At 42.3% G+C, this 16,278-nt stretch overlaps 1 protein-coding gene across 2 annotated transcripts in view; it reads right to left on the bottom strand.

Moving 5' to 3' along the window:
- Positions 1–1,920: 1,920 nt before the first annotated feature.
- The window catches only part of RBM11 (RNA binding motif protein 11), a 14,659-nt gene continuing 301 nt past the window's right edge, over positions 1,921–16,278 (bottom strand). The window contains exons 2-5 of one of the 2 annotated variants that reach the window (XM_019525136.1): positions 9,568–9,730; positions 6,321–6,399; positions 5,160–5,253; positions 1,921–2,763 (exon numbers count right to left, since the gene is read on the bottom strand). In XM_019525136.1, the coding sequence (XP_019380681.1) occupies positions 2,431–2,763; positions 5,160–5,253; positions 6,321–6,399; positions 9,568–9,730 (669 nt within the window). In that variant the 3' untranslated portion in view covers positions 1,921–2,430. Of the gene's footprint in view, positions 2,764–5,159; positions 5,254–6,320; positions 6,400–9,567; positions 10,931–16,278 lie in introns of both variants that reach the window. The other variant, XM_019525137.1, reaches the window with a different exon arrangement.

The raw sequence follows: 16,278 nt of genomic DNA on the forward strand, positions 1-16,278 counted from the left end.
TTGGGCTTTGGATGCCCCCAAGCTTCACCAGCCCTCAGCCATATGGCCACAGGGGCAAGCTAGAGAGGAGCCTACCATTTCCAGAAAATGGGCTTTAAGCCCCAACACCTCAGTGGGTACTAAACCACACCAGAAGAACAGTTATCCCAGAGAGGGCTTAAGGAAAACGGCCTTCTTGGACCCAGTGTTTCTCCTGCCCGTTGGTCTAAGAAAAGATATCACATCTACCCAAAGAAGCTTGCCTGTATTTCTAGAGCGTGGGTAGTGCTTAGAAGCCAGCCTTGCCTCTTGAGTGTGGATCCAATGTCCCCCCTGGATAAAGGAGACTAACTTTGCACTTTGGCAGGGGGCAGCCTGCTTGGTCAGACACTGAACCCATGGGTCTCAGGTGCCAGCCTACCCTACGCCCTGCCTGAGCTTAGCCCAATAAGCAAGGCAAGGCAAGCAAGCCTGGAAGGTCCAGCTCCTCTCTGCTCTGGTGGGCTCTGTCCTTGGCCTTCTTCTCTTCTCCTTCCAGGCCAGTGAGGCACCCTCAGGCAGCATTTCTCAACCTATGGGGTCAAAACCCAAAAGGGGGTGGCAAGAATATGTGAAAGGGTTGCAAACAAACTTTAAAAACAGATTTCTGTTACAGGAGAAAAACATGGCTTTTCCCTTGCAGGCTGGCAGTCCCAGCCTGCGAGGGGCTGCTTGGGGCACCCTATGCCCCAGACTCCTTACCCCCCACTGCTCCACACATTGGGGGGCTGGGAACAAGGGTCAGTGGGTCAGTACTGGCCACTGATGTTTACAAATGGGTCCTGGTACAAAAAAGTTTGAGAACCACTGCTCTAGGGTGCTTTGAGATCCTGGCAAGGGTGCTGAGCAAGGTTATGCTGAGCATTGCTTCATCAAATAAGGCAGGAAAGTTAGGTCAAAGCATCGGGTTCTATCCAGGTAGGCAAGAAAAGGCTCAGAGACGACCATACTGTAATCTTGGTAACTAATACAGGTGGGCCAATATGAGGCATGGAATAAGCCTGGAGGTTTCAAACAGGAATCCAGTGTTAAAAACATTCTGCCATACTGTGGGTTTTTGGAGTTATTTGCAAGAGAAGAATTGCTCATTATCTTTCTGAGGCAAAAATGAGTGAAAACTAAGAGCGGGGGTGCCTTGAGTCCAAAAAGGGTTGAGAACCACTGCTCTAAGCATTAATACTGAACAACCTCTTTAGCAAACTAATCATGCTGCCCACACTCTTCCTCTCTTTCCTCTTCTCTCTCAGCTCCCATTCTCAATCGCTGAGGGCAACACCATCATCCTGATTGTCACTTTGGCTTGTAATGTGGGCTCAGACCAGTCCCTGTGCTTTCACATCCAGGATTTAAGTTCTTTCTGCATGATACCTCTAAGATACAGCCTCCCTCATCCTTCCATACAGTACTACAATTTAAGGTAGTGATTGTAGTGAATTACACTTTGTTACAAAAAATAAGCCAGGCAGTGAAAATGAGGGGGGGAAAAAACATTTCTTTCTTTCTACATTATTCCAATTAATCACAGCCCACCACAGTGATGTTTTTCATTTGTTAGACAGGAAACTATTTTTCTTCTAAGCATACAACTGCTGTAGAAAGTAACACAAGTCTTGCTTTTGGGTTACAAATCAGAATACCCAGTGACATTTCTGAGCCAAATTCACATATCCCAGTAAAATACGTAAAGAAAAATATTAATAGATAAATCTGTAGCAAACTGGCATCACTTGGAACATATGTGAGTAAATATAGCCTCAAGCCATATAGCCACAATTGCAACTACTGTACTCAGAGTTGCACTCAGGTTTATCACATAAGCCCAGCTGTACTAATATCTGTAGAAGATGAGGTCTTTGTCTGAAAATATACCTTTTGGTAAGAAATTTAAATCAAGGCAAACTCTCACATTTGAAAATTCCTCTTTATTGTTGTTTATCCCTGATTCCAAATTAAAACTGGTTATGAAATCCTGAATCTTTAATTCTACTCAGTTTTGACAATCATCTAAAGACCTCTGGACTGAGACCTTACCTTCATTCAAAAGTAATACAGTTAAATGCTGCACTTGTGGTTGCTGAAAGATTCCTGTATTACTGAAACAATATTCATTACTGGTAAGAGAAAACATAGCAGGGGAAAAAAAACCCCTGTGTTGTCCTTTATTAAGAAAACCTTACCTTCTAAAATATGTCTTATATCTTTTTTTAAGGATTTATTCCTCCAAATAAGCCACGATTAGCTACAATGTAAGGTACCTTATATATATAATAATACCTTTCAGAAAACAACAGGTTGTGAATTTTGCAAATCTTGTGTTTTGTAAAGTGCAAAGATGAGAGACACAGACTTTCCCTCTTAAATAAAAAAAAAAACTCAAGTGCCATAAAAAATTATGAATCCAGTTACATAATATTAACGCCTTTTTTTCTTGGCTTTACACTTTTTGTATTTTTGGTCATGTTCTCTTTGGTTTTTTCTGTCATTTTCAATGCTGCTATCACTATCACTAGTTTGCTGCTCTCTTTTTCTTTTATGTGGGCTTTCATTAACTTGGTACAGTTCACAGTCACTTGATTGTGGAGGGACCCACTCAAAAGAGCTCTGCCCAGCTTTAAAGTCCTCAGCAGGAGGCAGATATGGTGAAACGGGCAACTCTGAGGATGGTGGAGGTGTCATCTGATAGTAAGGATGTTGGTACCCCATTGGATTGCACGCAGCATACTGTTGTGCTAAAAAATGGCTCATCTAGAAAAACAGAAACTTAGTTATTAATACAATATTTTAGACTAAGTTCTGACAAGGAATTGCTGCATGTTTAACAGCATCTCCATTTAAATTTTTACTATGTTACAGCTTTAAAATCTGCAGTACTTTCCCATTTTCAAATATCTATACAATATTAATATTATGCCATGGTGGGATATTTTAATAATATCTTCAGTCAGGGCTGAATTAACCTGTTAGTGGGCCCTAGGCAAACAAACTCATGGGTCCTGGGCTGGTTGAGATCCCTCTCCCCAGCCCAGTGCTACTGCCGGCAAGGAGCGGGGCTCCGAGCTGCTGCTAGAAAGGCAGCAGCAAGGCCGGAGGAGGAGAGGGGAAGGGAAGGGAAGGGAAGGGAAGGGGGGACAAACAGAGCAATTTGCACCGCCACCACAGAGGGAAGAACTGGGACCCCCCGCAGCTCAGAGCCCATGGCATGTGCCTATTTGCCTATGTGTTAATCCAGCCCTGCCTTTAGTATCTTCATATCTTCATCAAATTAGGCAAGAAAGTTAAATCAAAGCATCAGGTTCTATCCAGGTGAGCAAGAAAACAGGCTCAGAGACACTACGGCAATAGAAGTAACTAATATAATAATATAATCACTAATGCCTTGTGGGAGCAGGGAAAGGATGTGACATAGGTAGGTTGGATGATGCAACCTTTGCTCCTCAAGATATATTCAATGTGATTCCAAACTAAAGGCAGCTGTACATTACAAAGTTTTGCCAACTGTATTTATGTTGATCAGATGTGTGAACAGGAGCAACATAATTATACCACCCACAGGCATTACTGCACACACGGATACATTAGCAAAATCACACTTTTGCTGATATAAACTGATTACATTGAAAAAGCTACAGTAACAAAATGTTCCTTGTGTAGGCCTAGCTTGCCTAAAGGTAACATCAACGTATATCTAGAAAAACTATGGAAGTTAAACTGATGTAGCTACATCTTTCCCTTGGTTATGATTCCTCTACCTCATCTGAACAAGCCTGTATAATTTAGGATATCCCTTGGTTTGGGAGATCCACTGCTCTTATGGCAGCAGACTGACAGCATAAAGTGGCCATAGAAATTGACCCAAATGGTAGAAGTCGTCAGCCTGAAATCTATACTTGGGTCCATGGGCGACTGGTGCCTCCCGAATCTGTGGGGGCACCAGTGGGGCACAACCAGGGGGGGCGGTCCCCCAGCAGCTGGTCGCCAAGCGCGCCAGCAGCACAGCAGTGGTGGAAGTGATGGTACTTCTGCGTGCAGCATGGCAGAGCCAATTGGAGAGGCGGGGCACAAGTGCTCTCTATGCCCCCCTACCAGCCAGAGCACTCGCTGTCAGGGGGGGCACATACTCCCCCATTCCCCCTCGTAGCCTATGCTCAGGCACCAGTTTTCTTCATAAATACAGGGCAACCTCAATGTCAGACACACAGCTTTACAGCAGTGGTTCCCAAACTCTGACAGATTGCATACCACCAATTTAAAACTGTACAACCAGGTAGGGTGTGGAAGGGTGTGTGTATGGTAGGGTATGGCTGTGGGGGGGGAGCATAGGGTATGTAGGGAGCTGTGTATATATATGAGGTTGTAGGGGCAGGGTATGGGTGTGTGGGGTATGTAGGGTGTGTGGGGAGTCAGGATGTCCAGCAGAGCATGGCTCCAGCCAGCGCTGTACATCACAGCAAGAGACACATCGTCTGCTGGGCAGTCTGTATCGCTGGTCCTCCCCGTTCTCACCGGGCATGGGAGGGAAGCCCCATGCACTGGAGCCAGTTTCTTTCCCCAGCCCGCAGGGGAAGGCACCCGGGGCTTCCCTCCTACCCTGCACACCCCTGGCGGGGAAAGCAGCTGGCTCCAGCTCGCGGGGCTTCCCTCCCATGCCTTGTGAATGCCAGAGCTGCACGTGCACACAGGGAGCGCTGGTGATACAGATGGCCCGGCAGAGGCTGTGCCCCTCACTGCAATGTGCAGCGCTGGCCAGAACTGTGCCCCACCAGGTGCCTGTGCCAGGCACGAGTGCCCTGAGCACCCCCTTCTCCGCTGCTACCACGTACTGCTGACAGGTTGTCTACATACCACTGGTGGTACATGTATCACAGATTGGGAGCCACTGTTTTAGAGCATGATTCAAACCCTGGCTTGGAAACCACGAACTGAAATTCAGATCATGTTTCTAATGTAATCTGCTGTGATTTTCATTCTCCCTGATAAGATGAGAATGTGAAAGAATGATCTATTAATACAGTGACCAGAAAAAAAGTATATTCAGAAAAGACAGCACATGAATTGTTGCCTTTTATTTCACATGTAAGTCATTTTGCTTGCATTAAAGGAATGGCAGTAGAACAGATTTGTAACCTTTAAACCAAACTTACCATCTTCTGAAAGACTGAATAATCCTGAGGTAAATTATTGCTCATTGGAAAAGGGGTAACAGGAAATGGAGGACTGCCATATGACTCTTGATTTCTATGAAAACAAACATAAAGCTGTGACTTCTGCCAAGACTGCTTATTTTTGAGGAATATATAACTGGGTGAATAAAATGTTAAAAGTTGAACAAACTTCTGTTTAAGAGCTATTGTTTCAGTGAAAGAAATTAAACCAGGGGACTAGAGACTACTTGATCCCAAAGCCCATTGAAGTTCACAGATTCTAAAGACCTTTGGATCAGGCCTGGGACTGTCTTTTTTCCCTAAAATTTCTTTGACAGTTTTAAACAAAAACACTGAAGACTTTGGTAGAGTTGTTAGAGGTAAGTGCTGGTAATTTAGGATTATGTGTTCTTATATTCAGGTAATTTAGGATTATGTGTTCTTATATTCAGGACTTCTATTTGTACATGAACAAGGAAAAACCACCAACCAACCACAAAAAGCCCTAACAACCTCACTCAGAGTTTAAAAACTGATTCCCTTTATGACAGTGTTTTCCTGAAAATTCCCACTCTAAATGTCACTCATGTGAACACAAATTCAAAATATTGCCACATCTCAGTTCTTGTGGAAAAAGAGAGGCATAAAATTTGTGCTACAGTCATTTTGTGAACAACATAATATTCATTTTAAACACCAGAATATTAAGAGTAAGTAATAGGAACCAGGCCTAATGAGTCAGCAGAGGGAGTCAAACACATTACAATTTTTATTTTTGAGGCATCTACAGACTGATCTCATGTTCTAATATCGTTTGCAACTCTTAAAAGCAAACATGCTTCACTCCAACAGATCCCCCATCTACAATATACTAGAAACAGTAAAGGTCTGGCAGAAAGAGTTTCATATATCTTGAAACTAGTTACAGCAATAAATTATATGCTTGGGTCCAAAACCAATGCCACATGAACATCATGTCAAAAACTGAAATCTTAGTATTCTAGGTATCTTTGGTACTTTACAAGTAAGTGATTAGGAAAGCTATTTCAGATTCCTCCTGTCTTCCCCCACAGATCGACTTAAGCTAGTATGCCATTTAAGTTTTAAATTACATTTTCTTTAACACTATGCAATGACTATTTCAAAGTTCTTTTTTGTTACCTATATGTTGGTGAATGTATGTCAACACAGTTCTCAAAGCCTTGGATAGGGCTGTTTACCTCTGGTGAGTAGGAACTCCCTGTAGAGAAAATAAAAATGCAATATTTGTTTTGTTTTCTGTTATGACAGATGAAGTAAGAGCTAAAAATTAGTAAGTTGTAAATCCCATCATAGATGATGAAAGCAGTTAAAAGATTAGGCATAGAATGGTATTTTACAGACCATAAACATTACAAAGTATGGTTCTGTTGCAAGGAAATAATTCTGACACTTACATAACTTCATTTGTTTCATTATTTGCATAAGTGTAATTGAAAGCAGAATCTATAACACTTACAAAATGAATTTTCTCTGTTCATTGCTAAAATTTTTAAAAGTCCTTATAAGAGTTCAAAGCTTACATCCCATTTTCAAAAGAGACTTCTGCACCCATGGACCCATTTTTTAAAGACCCTTAGGCTGTGTCCAGACATGCATAGATGTTCGGTTCCCTGGGGACAACTAGTAGTGGCGCACCTTGTGCTGCCACTAGTTATCACCACGAAATGCCTGTGCCACACACCCTCAAGTTACCTGATGTGGGGTAGGGGAGGTTGGAGTTAGCACTGGCCTGGCCCCAGCAGCCTTACCTGGGGTTCTGCAGACCTCTAGGGGCTGCAGCAGTGCTGGCAGAACAGTGCAGCTCTGGCTGGCCAGGCTCTGGTTTTGGGCAGTGCACACTGCTACTGCGTGCTCCGCTCTGCTTTTTTTTCCATTGGTTTTTTTGACCCCTGGGTATCCATGCTACTCCATGCTGCTCTCTTGTATTGTGGAGAACAACTGAATGTGCAGACATGTCTGCGGGACCAGATTCTGCACAGCCACGCTCATCTGGACACAGGCTTAGGTGTCTAACTCCTTTTTATTTCAACAGAGGTTTTAGGACCAGAGGAGATGAAATTTCATTGATGGTCTATCAGACTATCACTTTTGAAAATTCCACCTCATGCCAAATGCACTGTTTAGATTTAGTAGCTCATACATTGAATATAATAACTCTAATCAATGCCTGAAATATATTAGGATTGTAATTGCATAGTGGTTTGTTACTAACTGCATGCTGGCTAAATATTCTGTGTTCAAAGGGAATAGGAAACACTGTGCTTAAACTGCAAGGGAAATTTCAGTCAAATAGTATAACCCTCATACTCTGAGAATGGCTAAACACTGCAACAGAATATCTAGTAAGGATGTGGAACCGCAGTTATTTTTAAGTTTAGCTCAGTCAAACATTTGTCTGGGATTGTTTAGATTGGGGAGAGCCTACCTTTCAGTGTGGGTTTGAAGATGACTTTTAAGATCCCTTCCACATTCATTTTTCTATTATTAGAATTTATATGCATACAGTCTACTTCTAATTTTCCTTCTCTTTCTACTTAGGGTTCCAATTATTCTTGCCTTCGTTGTTTGTAAACACCATCATAATGTCTTGAGCATTAGAACAGGGAAAGCTAGTTAGAGACATCTATTTGCCAAATATATTTTTCTCTTTTTTATGCCCTTTCTGGAGTCAATAAATATTTTGCTTAATGTACGTACAGTCAAGTCCATTACAGCTTTCAGTTTAGTTTATTTATAATATTAAAGAACCGTGCTGTTAACATGTCATGTGTAGATGGTTTAAGTTTTGGTAACTCATGCAAAAGATGACTGGGTAATAGATGTCAGGTCTTCTAGAAGGATATGTGCCATTGTTAGAATATTCTCTGAAATACATTTTAGAATATTCCATTTTGAATATGAACTACTGAAAAGTCCATTTCTATTCAGCATAAGAAAATTAGAAAATCCATTTGAACTCATCATGGTACACAGTACAACATAAGTTTGAGCCCTCTGACTGACCCAGGGTTAAATCCAGATACTACTGAAGTCACTGCCAAATCTCAGTAGAACCACAGTTTGGGCCTATATAAATAAATCCTATGCACTTGCAGAAGAATATAGGGTGAATGCTAAGGGGAACAGAGAAAGGGGCCTATGAGATCCAGAACTACAATTAGCCACATTTTGAAACACTGCCTGGAAATGCTCATTTATTTCACTGGGCGGGGGGTGGGGACAGAAATCAGTCAAACGAGTGGAAGCATTTTACTGATCCCAAACTTTAAAAAAAAAAAAACACACAAAATAAAATATAAGTCTAACTTAACTATATTCTTCCAACTACGTACTTGATTGAATGCCTGCTTTTATTTTATTAATGGTCATTACTTCTCCCCAGTATAAAATGTGTATAAAATGTGTACAAAAAAGGTGTAAAATGTCTTAGTATAAAATTTGGTGTACAAACAACTAGTAAAATAGTCCACTGTATGCACTCATAGTCACGTTCTGAGTTCATTTATACTTCTCCAAATTCAGGTTGACAGCTAGATGTTCACTGCTGCAATGAGAATTTGTTGCCAAGCTGTTCTTAATGTATTCTCTAAGGTCTTTTATCAGTTACATTCTGAATCCTCCCATCTTCCTTATTTCACTAAGGACACAAATATTTGCTCCTTTACTATATGGCTAGAGATAGGCATCACCAAATAAAGCTGATCGGCTGTGCCAGGATGTGCGCACAGAATCTTTGGGATGTGTCTCTGTAAGTGGGGAAACTCCAGGTTTCCTTGCTTACAGGAACATGTCCTGGAACTGTACCAGAGTGAGCTAGACACTCTGGTGCAGTCCTGGGAGTAGGGCTGGGACTGCACTGGAGTGTGGTTGAATGCTCAGGGAATCCCAAACATGGGAACCTATGCAAGCACCCCCATGGTTTTTTGAGCCTGATCCTGGGGTGCACAGGATCAGTCCCCTAAAGCCCTGGGAGTGCCTTCCTGGGGCACTTGATGGACATGGGTAACTCCAGCTGATTGCACTCTCCCTTCACAAACCTAACAGATATCTGCCTCAATTAAGTAGGACTAATTGGTACCATCTATATCACAGCCAGAAATTTTGGGCGTTTATGGTGCGACAAATGTTATGGACACCTGTTTGCTTGGCCCTTGTGACCATAATTTTTATGGTGACAGAAAGGCGACATCTGTTTCCACCCTTTGAATATAGAAATGCTATTTCTTTCTAAGAAAATATGGTAGATTGTAACACCCACAAGGGGAGTAAAATATTGGCAAGTTACACAGCCATTAAATTCATTTTATAGAGAAAAGTCACATTAAAGGACAACTAAGTTGTTAATAACTGAAATTATTAAACTTACCAAATCGATACTGTACTTTAATCGGTCTTCCATATAAACGGATTCCATTCAGCAAAGCTATAGCATAAGGCACTGATTCTGTGTGCTTAAAGCAGACAAATCCAAATGATTTTGGTTTTCCTTCTTTGTCCTTACAAATGGTCACTTTGGTTAATGGTCCAGCCTGCAAGAAACTTATATTATTTTTTTTCATAAATCCTTAATAGAAAATCAATTTTTATTCATCTTGGAATTTTTATTTCACATTGATGAGTATTTCATCATCGCTTGATTTAACAGAGTACAAATGTTTCATGCCTAAGACTCTACACAATTTAACAATGCAACTTGTTCTTTATTGGTGTCACCCAACCAGTTTAAGTCCCAGGCTTTTGGCAAGTGAATGTTAGCTGTGCACATTTTAAATGGTAACAAAGCACATTTTACATATGCACCTAACATCTTTTTGATAACTTCACATATTTATTTACCTTTTTCAATTATAAACTTGTCATGACAGGGACTGTTCTGTGCATATGCAACAGACAGCCAAATCCTGATGAAGGCCTTTGGGTGCCTCCAGCACAATTCAAAATATGAGTAACACCAACTCTGCAAAAGTGACCGGCTCCTCTCTAGTCTGTCATTTATGCCACTAAAATTCAGATAACAAGAAGTATCATTAGATTTTTTTTTAAGCCGAACAAAACTAATGGTAAACTAGGTGGATCCGTTCCTATCTGTGATGGAATTAACATGAAAAACTATCAGTTTTCTATAAAGCACTGCCCATTCTTCATCATAAATATGTAACCAGAAATTAGTGGACACTGCCAGGTGATTAGGCTGTATTACTGCTTACAAAAAACATTGGGTCCATATATCTCCATTGGGAAGGGATCCATCTCTGTGCCATTTGTACTGCTTCAGTATTGAGGTAGATTTGTAGCAGAACCAAATTAAAAGTGGTTCCACTTACAGAAATCTTGACTCCATTTTTTAAAAAGTAGTAGTTTTCATTATACAGTATCTAAGACCATAGGTGAAGCAAGGCAAAACTGAATAAGCCAAAAGAGCGTGCTATTTTTTTCATTGTCACTACATAATGAAGACCAAGAAAAGCTGTCCTGTGCAGGAGATCTCCAGAGAGATGATCTTGCTTCTTCAAATATCTTGAAATATTCGGTTTTAAAAAGAAAAGAAAATTCTGTTGCAAATCATGTGCACTCTTTTCACCCAAAATATAAACGTGCCATTTTTTCCTGAGTTGTTTGACTCTTCAAGGCAATACTTTTCTTCCTAATCTGCAAATGTCCTAAAAGTAACAGGTATCCGTCTGCTGCTTCATTTTGACTAGCGAAGATAACCTGGTTATTCAAGGTCTCTGTGTATGTAAATAAAAAAATAATAATTTGATGCTGAACCAAGTTCACCATTTAAAAAAGTTAAAAATAAACAACCCCACTTTTATTTTCTCCTTATCTGGTAGGAAAAATACTATGGTACAGAAGAACTGTTTGGGCCTTGGAACTTGCTTTGGACTCTCAGGTACAAGAATAAAGAAGTCTAGTCAGCAGAAAAGAATTGAAGACAGCCTTGAAGTGGGAAGGATATCCTACACAACAAGAATAAGAGAAGAAAAGGCATGTCTGGATGAAGATAGAATAAGTATGGAGAGGAAGGATATATCAATTTGGTATCCTAAGGACAGGAATGATGGAAGCTAAAGTGATGAGGTGAATACAGACTGGATCAGATCAAGATTCATAAAAGACTGAATTTTGGGAGCATCATCCTGTTTTTTTCTTTGGAGAAAGCACATTCATTTTCATTGTCACAACACAAAGTTCACAACTTTTATAGGGAATGACATATTTATTTATAATATCAGACAATAGAATGGCTTATACTTCTGGAAACATGTAAACCTGACTTGACTTCTCTGTATAGGCCAACAAAAGTTAAGACAAAAAAAAAAAGACTTTATTAGTCCACATAACAAGGCTATAATCCAATGACTGCTGACATCATGTCTGGAAAACAAGGAAGTGTGGGACCAGTAACCAATGGGAATCAAAATTGGTGTACCAGAAGCTAGGCCTAATCGATGAATAAAATAAAGCTGAGATATTGGGTTTATTCATCACCCTTTTTTTGGTATCCAGAATTTGGCATCACACCAGCCACATGAACTGCTTGCTGGGACTCTGGGATCCACGTGACATTGATAGGCCTTCACTCCCGATTCTGCAATATATCCTCGCCAGGCATTCAGGGAAAAGGGAGAAATGACATCACCACCTTCTCTTCATTGACTTTGGTTAAATCTTGAATCCTACCTAAAATATGGGCCTTGCCAAATAGGATACTTAGTATGTTTTATTTAGACCATAATAAGCATTATCGTGCTATACTAAAAGCTAGTATGTGTTTTGTGCAGTTACACAGTAATCTGATCTTTAAGGCTAGGGACAGACATTACACATAAATCAATTTAACTGATCAGAAACTGGTTTAAACCTGTAACAGAACAGATGTTCAGTGCACATAAACCAGTTTGAAAATGGCTGAAACAAATTTAAGATAAACTTGGTTGAATGTAGTATCAAGACTTAACCGATTTGGCTCAAGTTTATACAATGTCTGTCCCAGATCACTTGCTGGTTTAAGTTAAACCAGACTCCCCCAGCATCCCAGCATGGTCTCTGGGCTGGGCAGGGCTCTCTGCTCCACAGCAGAGCTGGCCCCTCCCCTCTCCTCCCTGGCTGCAGCTTCGCATAGATTGCAGGCGTCTGTCTGGTTTCCCTCTGCTGCCCCTCTCACCTCCCCAACCCTCTGCCTTACACAGGCACCTCTCAGCATTAGCTAACAGACCACATGCTGGCTATGGTCCGTGCTGTGGCAGACAGGACAAAGGCAGAATCAACAGGTAGCTGGTAATGTCCCTCTGTTGTTTTCTTAATGAGGTGATAAACACTGAGTCAGAAGTGATAAACACTGTGTTATCAAGTCCCTGCTGGGATGGAGGGGGTGGCAGGGAGAAGAGAGGGTCCCCTCCCCAATCAGAGCATCCTGCCAGGGCCTGGCCACTCCCCTCTCAGTTCAGCACTGTAGAAGGGGAGGGAAGGCTACTCTAGCACCCCCTGGCTTCTAGCCTAACCCACTGCAGGCATATGCCTGCATTTCTGGGATGTCTGTACAGTTACAAACTTATTTTAGCCTAGCCAGTTTAGACTAACCTGCAAAGATTGAATCAATTCAGGCTTAGGCTTTTTGAATGTCTGTTCCTAGCCTAATTGTTAAGTGCAACACAGTGCAGAACCCCAGCAAGACTGGTGTGGTGCTGGGGCCAGGAGAACAATCTGCTGATTGCTGGTCACAGCCCCAGCCCCATACCAGAGCTGATTGTCAGTCCCAGCTCTGGCACTGGACTGGAGCTGTGCTGATATTATCTCTGCAAAGCAGTCAGACAATAACTGTGATCATGTATTACTTAATATCTGGAGATACTCCTCCCTGAAAAGATCCCAACTTCGTCACGATACAATTACATTTACTGCTTGAACACAGCAGTATTTTAAGCATCAAAAGCAGATGCTTGTATTTTAAGTGCAGTTAACATATCCTAAGTGTAATGTGAGACAATTCCACATATATCTTTCACTACTGCTGTTATTCTCATTCTATTGCATCTGTTATGTTGCTCACCTTATTGCTTCTTTCTTCCCTCTCACCATCTCTTTTTGTCTTCAACTTAGTAACAGTCTTGCTAAGATAACCAAAACTGAATTTTATTTCAATTCTGCTACTGTGAGCAAAAAAAGGCAGTTAAAAGCAAGGTCTTAAACAGCTAAATGCTGGTCTATGTTTTTCAGATCTCCAGGCACATCTACCCATGCACTTTAATGCACAGTAAACTATTTTACTGCACATTAAAGCACATGTAAAAATAAAAGTAACATTATGCTAATGTTCAGTAAAAATCTACTGCACATTAAGAGTCACTAAAAAGTGCAAATGCATTACTGCATGTTAGCACAACCTAATGCACATTAATGCATGTGCAGACACACCCTTTGAGTGGCTGACAGGCTGTGTTATATTTGTCTTTCTCTAGCAGCAAGGCTGCAAATAAAACTCAGCAAAGTGTCTATATATTCTATCATTGCTGCTTCTCCCTTTCCTCCTGTTTTATGTCTATATCATCAAGGGAGCAGGACTAGACTCTAACAAAAGCCTCAGAAATAAGAGCTCTAGGGTAACTAAATCTGCCCTCTTCCTCCCCAATCTCCTCCCTCCAGGACCATCTTTAATACCCTTTAAGACTATCTAACGTGGTTTCTTTATAAAAAATGTCTGCAGCTAAAGGATAAACAAGTGAATATTTTTTTTTTTAATTTAAAGCTTTAATGCTTAACATTTTTTCAGTGTTTCCAGTAAGTTTTTCCCTTTTCTAATAAAAGTTTAGCATGTAAGTGGTAACTGTTGTCTTGGGAATCAAGTTGAAGTTGCCATGTATATCACTCTGATCTTCATTTCACTAATTTTTGTACGCGGATTGTGACGTGAATCTCTGTCTCTCTGAACCTATTATTTCAAAATTAATATAGAGTAATGAAAAGAGAAAAAGGAAGTTGGAGATGAGCCTGGAAAAGGAAAATGAAAGAGACAATTTCATTCACCAGCTTCTCTGGAAAAAGCTAATTTAAAGATCAAGCAATGAGAGGAGCAATGACAAAGGATTCAACTTTTTGGTATCCAAGAAAGAGCAATACTCATCTGTAATGTGTTCTTCCATAATTAGCCTTTCTTTATCATGAGTGAGAAGGCACACTCATGCCCGTGAATTTATCATTTATCTCCTTCATCAATAGCAGAGATAACCACCACCCACCCAGCTCAACATTTAAAACGCCAGAAGTACTGAATGCATTCACAATAGACAAGCAAGAAAAGAAGCTGCTTAAGACGCTCGCTGGCAAGGCAGGCAGCCATTTAAATGTCTGTGCTTCGTTAAGGCTTACTCCTTGTTACTCCACAGCCTTGCCTCTACAGCAGCCTCAAAACTGATAGCACCTTATCCATTTCAGAGTTATGAGCTAAGTGGTTGTCCCAGCTTAGAAATTACCTCTTGGGAAATTTTCCGACTGGCCAAATTAACCCACTTTGACTTTATTTAAAGAAACATTTTAAACTGTGCAGCTATCAGCATGACCCAAATATAAGAACCATCTCCTTTCCAGTGCTTTGAAGTTGGGAGTTGAGACCAAGGTATCACCAAGGTCTCATGGGCAACCCAAGGATTAATGAAGCTCCAATACTGTTGTAGCAGTAATGGTCCAGGAAGTAGGAGAAGCAATGATTTTGGGGAGGTGATCAACAGCAGAAGTGGGAGAGATGTTAGACAAGCTTCTGGACACAAAAAAAAGCCCTGAAGATGAGCACCCTTGGGGTGCAGCTCCCAGCTGTAACTCAGAGCGCTTTGCAAAAATCATTCTGGGTTACAAGTTACCCCAGACCAAACAGAAGTTCAGTGTTGGTTGTGGGGGAGGGGAGGGGGAAAGAGAGCAGGGAATCTAGCAATGGCCAGCTCTCTGCCACTACTCCGTTATCAGAATGGGAGAGGGGAAAGACAGTTGAAGGAACTCAAGTCTTGGGGCTCCCCAGCTGGTGCTGAAGGGTAAGGTGGGTGAACTGCAGTCCTCTTACCTGGGAGGAGGCTCCATTATACCCAGCCCAACCTCCAGGGGGGCTGAACTCCCTCAGCTCCCTTTCCCCTCTCCCATTCTGAAAACAACAGGCTGGGAGCTCACAAGCACAAGTCACAGATGCTGCTGCATTTTGAAATGTCTTTATCTGATGCCTCATGCAATGAGGGTTCAGATTTTCACATAATCCTCTACTTTCAAAGCTGCATGCAGCCGTGCACTTGTATTTGGTCACAGCTATAGACTGCAACCTATGGCCAGACTAGGCAACAACTGTCACTTCTGCCTGCACCCTTCATGCCTGACAGCTCATCTTCTCTCCCAGTTATGCAGCCAGCTCAGCAAAACCCGATTGCTGGAACAATCCTTGCCCACGGGGTAGCATCACTGGCTCTCTCAATCTCAGCAGGACGCCTGCCAGCGCTGGCCTTCTGCTCCATGCCCACGGCTCCTGGGACCCACGAGGATCACGGCTGCAACTTTCCAGGAAGAATGGACCCTCAGCACTCATTGGGAAGAGACCACAACTCCAGGCACCTGAAGATTTATTCCTGGTCTCATGCAGGTGGGTAAGAAACCAGGGCGAGGACTGTGGGTAGGAAACAGGACAGCAAGGGGGCACCCAGGGGTCCAGGGGGGCTCGTGCCATGCCATGCCACGCCACACCTCTACCCTACAGGCCAGGAAGCCTAGAGGCACAGCCCCTGCTCCAGGCACCACCCAACCACTAGAGCCACCCCTAGACCTGGCCCCACCCCCCCTTTGACACCATTGGCTGATCCTTTGTGAGGCCCCTCAAAACCCGGCTCTAGCCCACTTATAACCCTGTGCTGGCATAGCTCCGCCCCCTGTCTTGGCCCCACCCTCTTTGGAACCCCGCGCGGAAGTAGCCGCTTCCCTCCCGTTCCCCTCAGACCCCTGAGCTGACGTAGCTCAGCCTCTCCCTTGGCCCCGCCCCTCCGAACCCCCGCACTCCTGTGGCCCCACCCCCTCGGACTCTTCGCGCTGCCTGGCCCCGCCCCCG

This window comes from Gavialis gangeticus, unplaced genomic scaffold (assembly GCF_001723915.1).
Source record: "Gavialis gangeticus isolate Ggan-Ray unplaced genomic scaffold, GavGan_comp1, whole genome shotgun sequence".
Lineage (NCBI taxonomy): Eukaryota > Metazoa > Chordata > Crocodylia > Gavialidae > Gavialis > Gavialis gangeticus.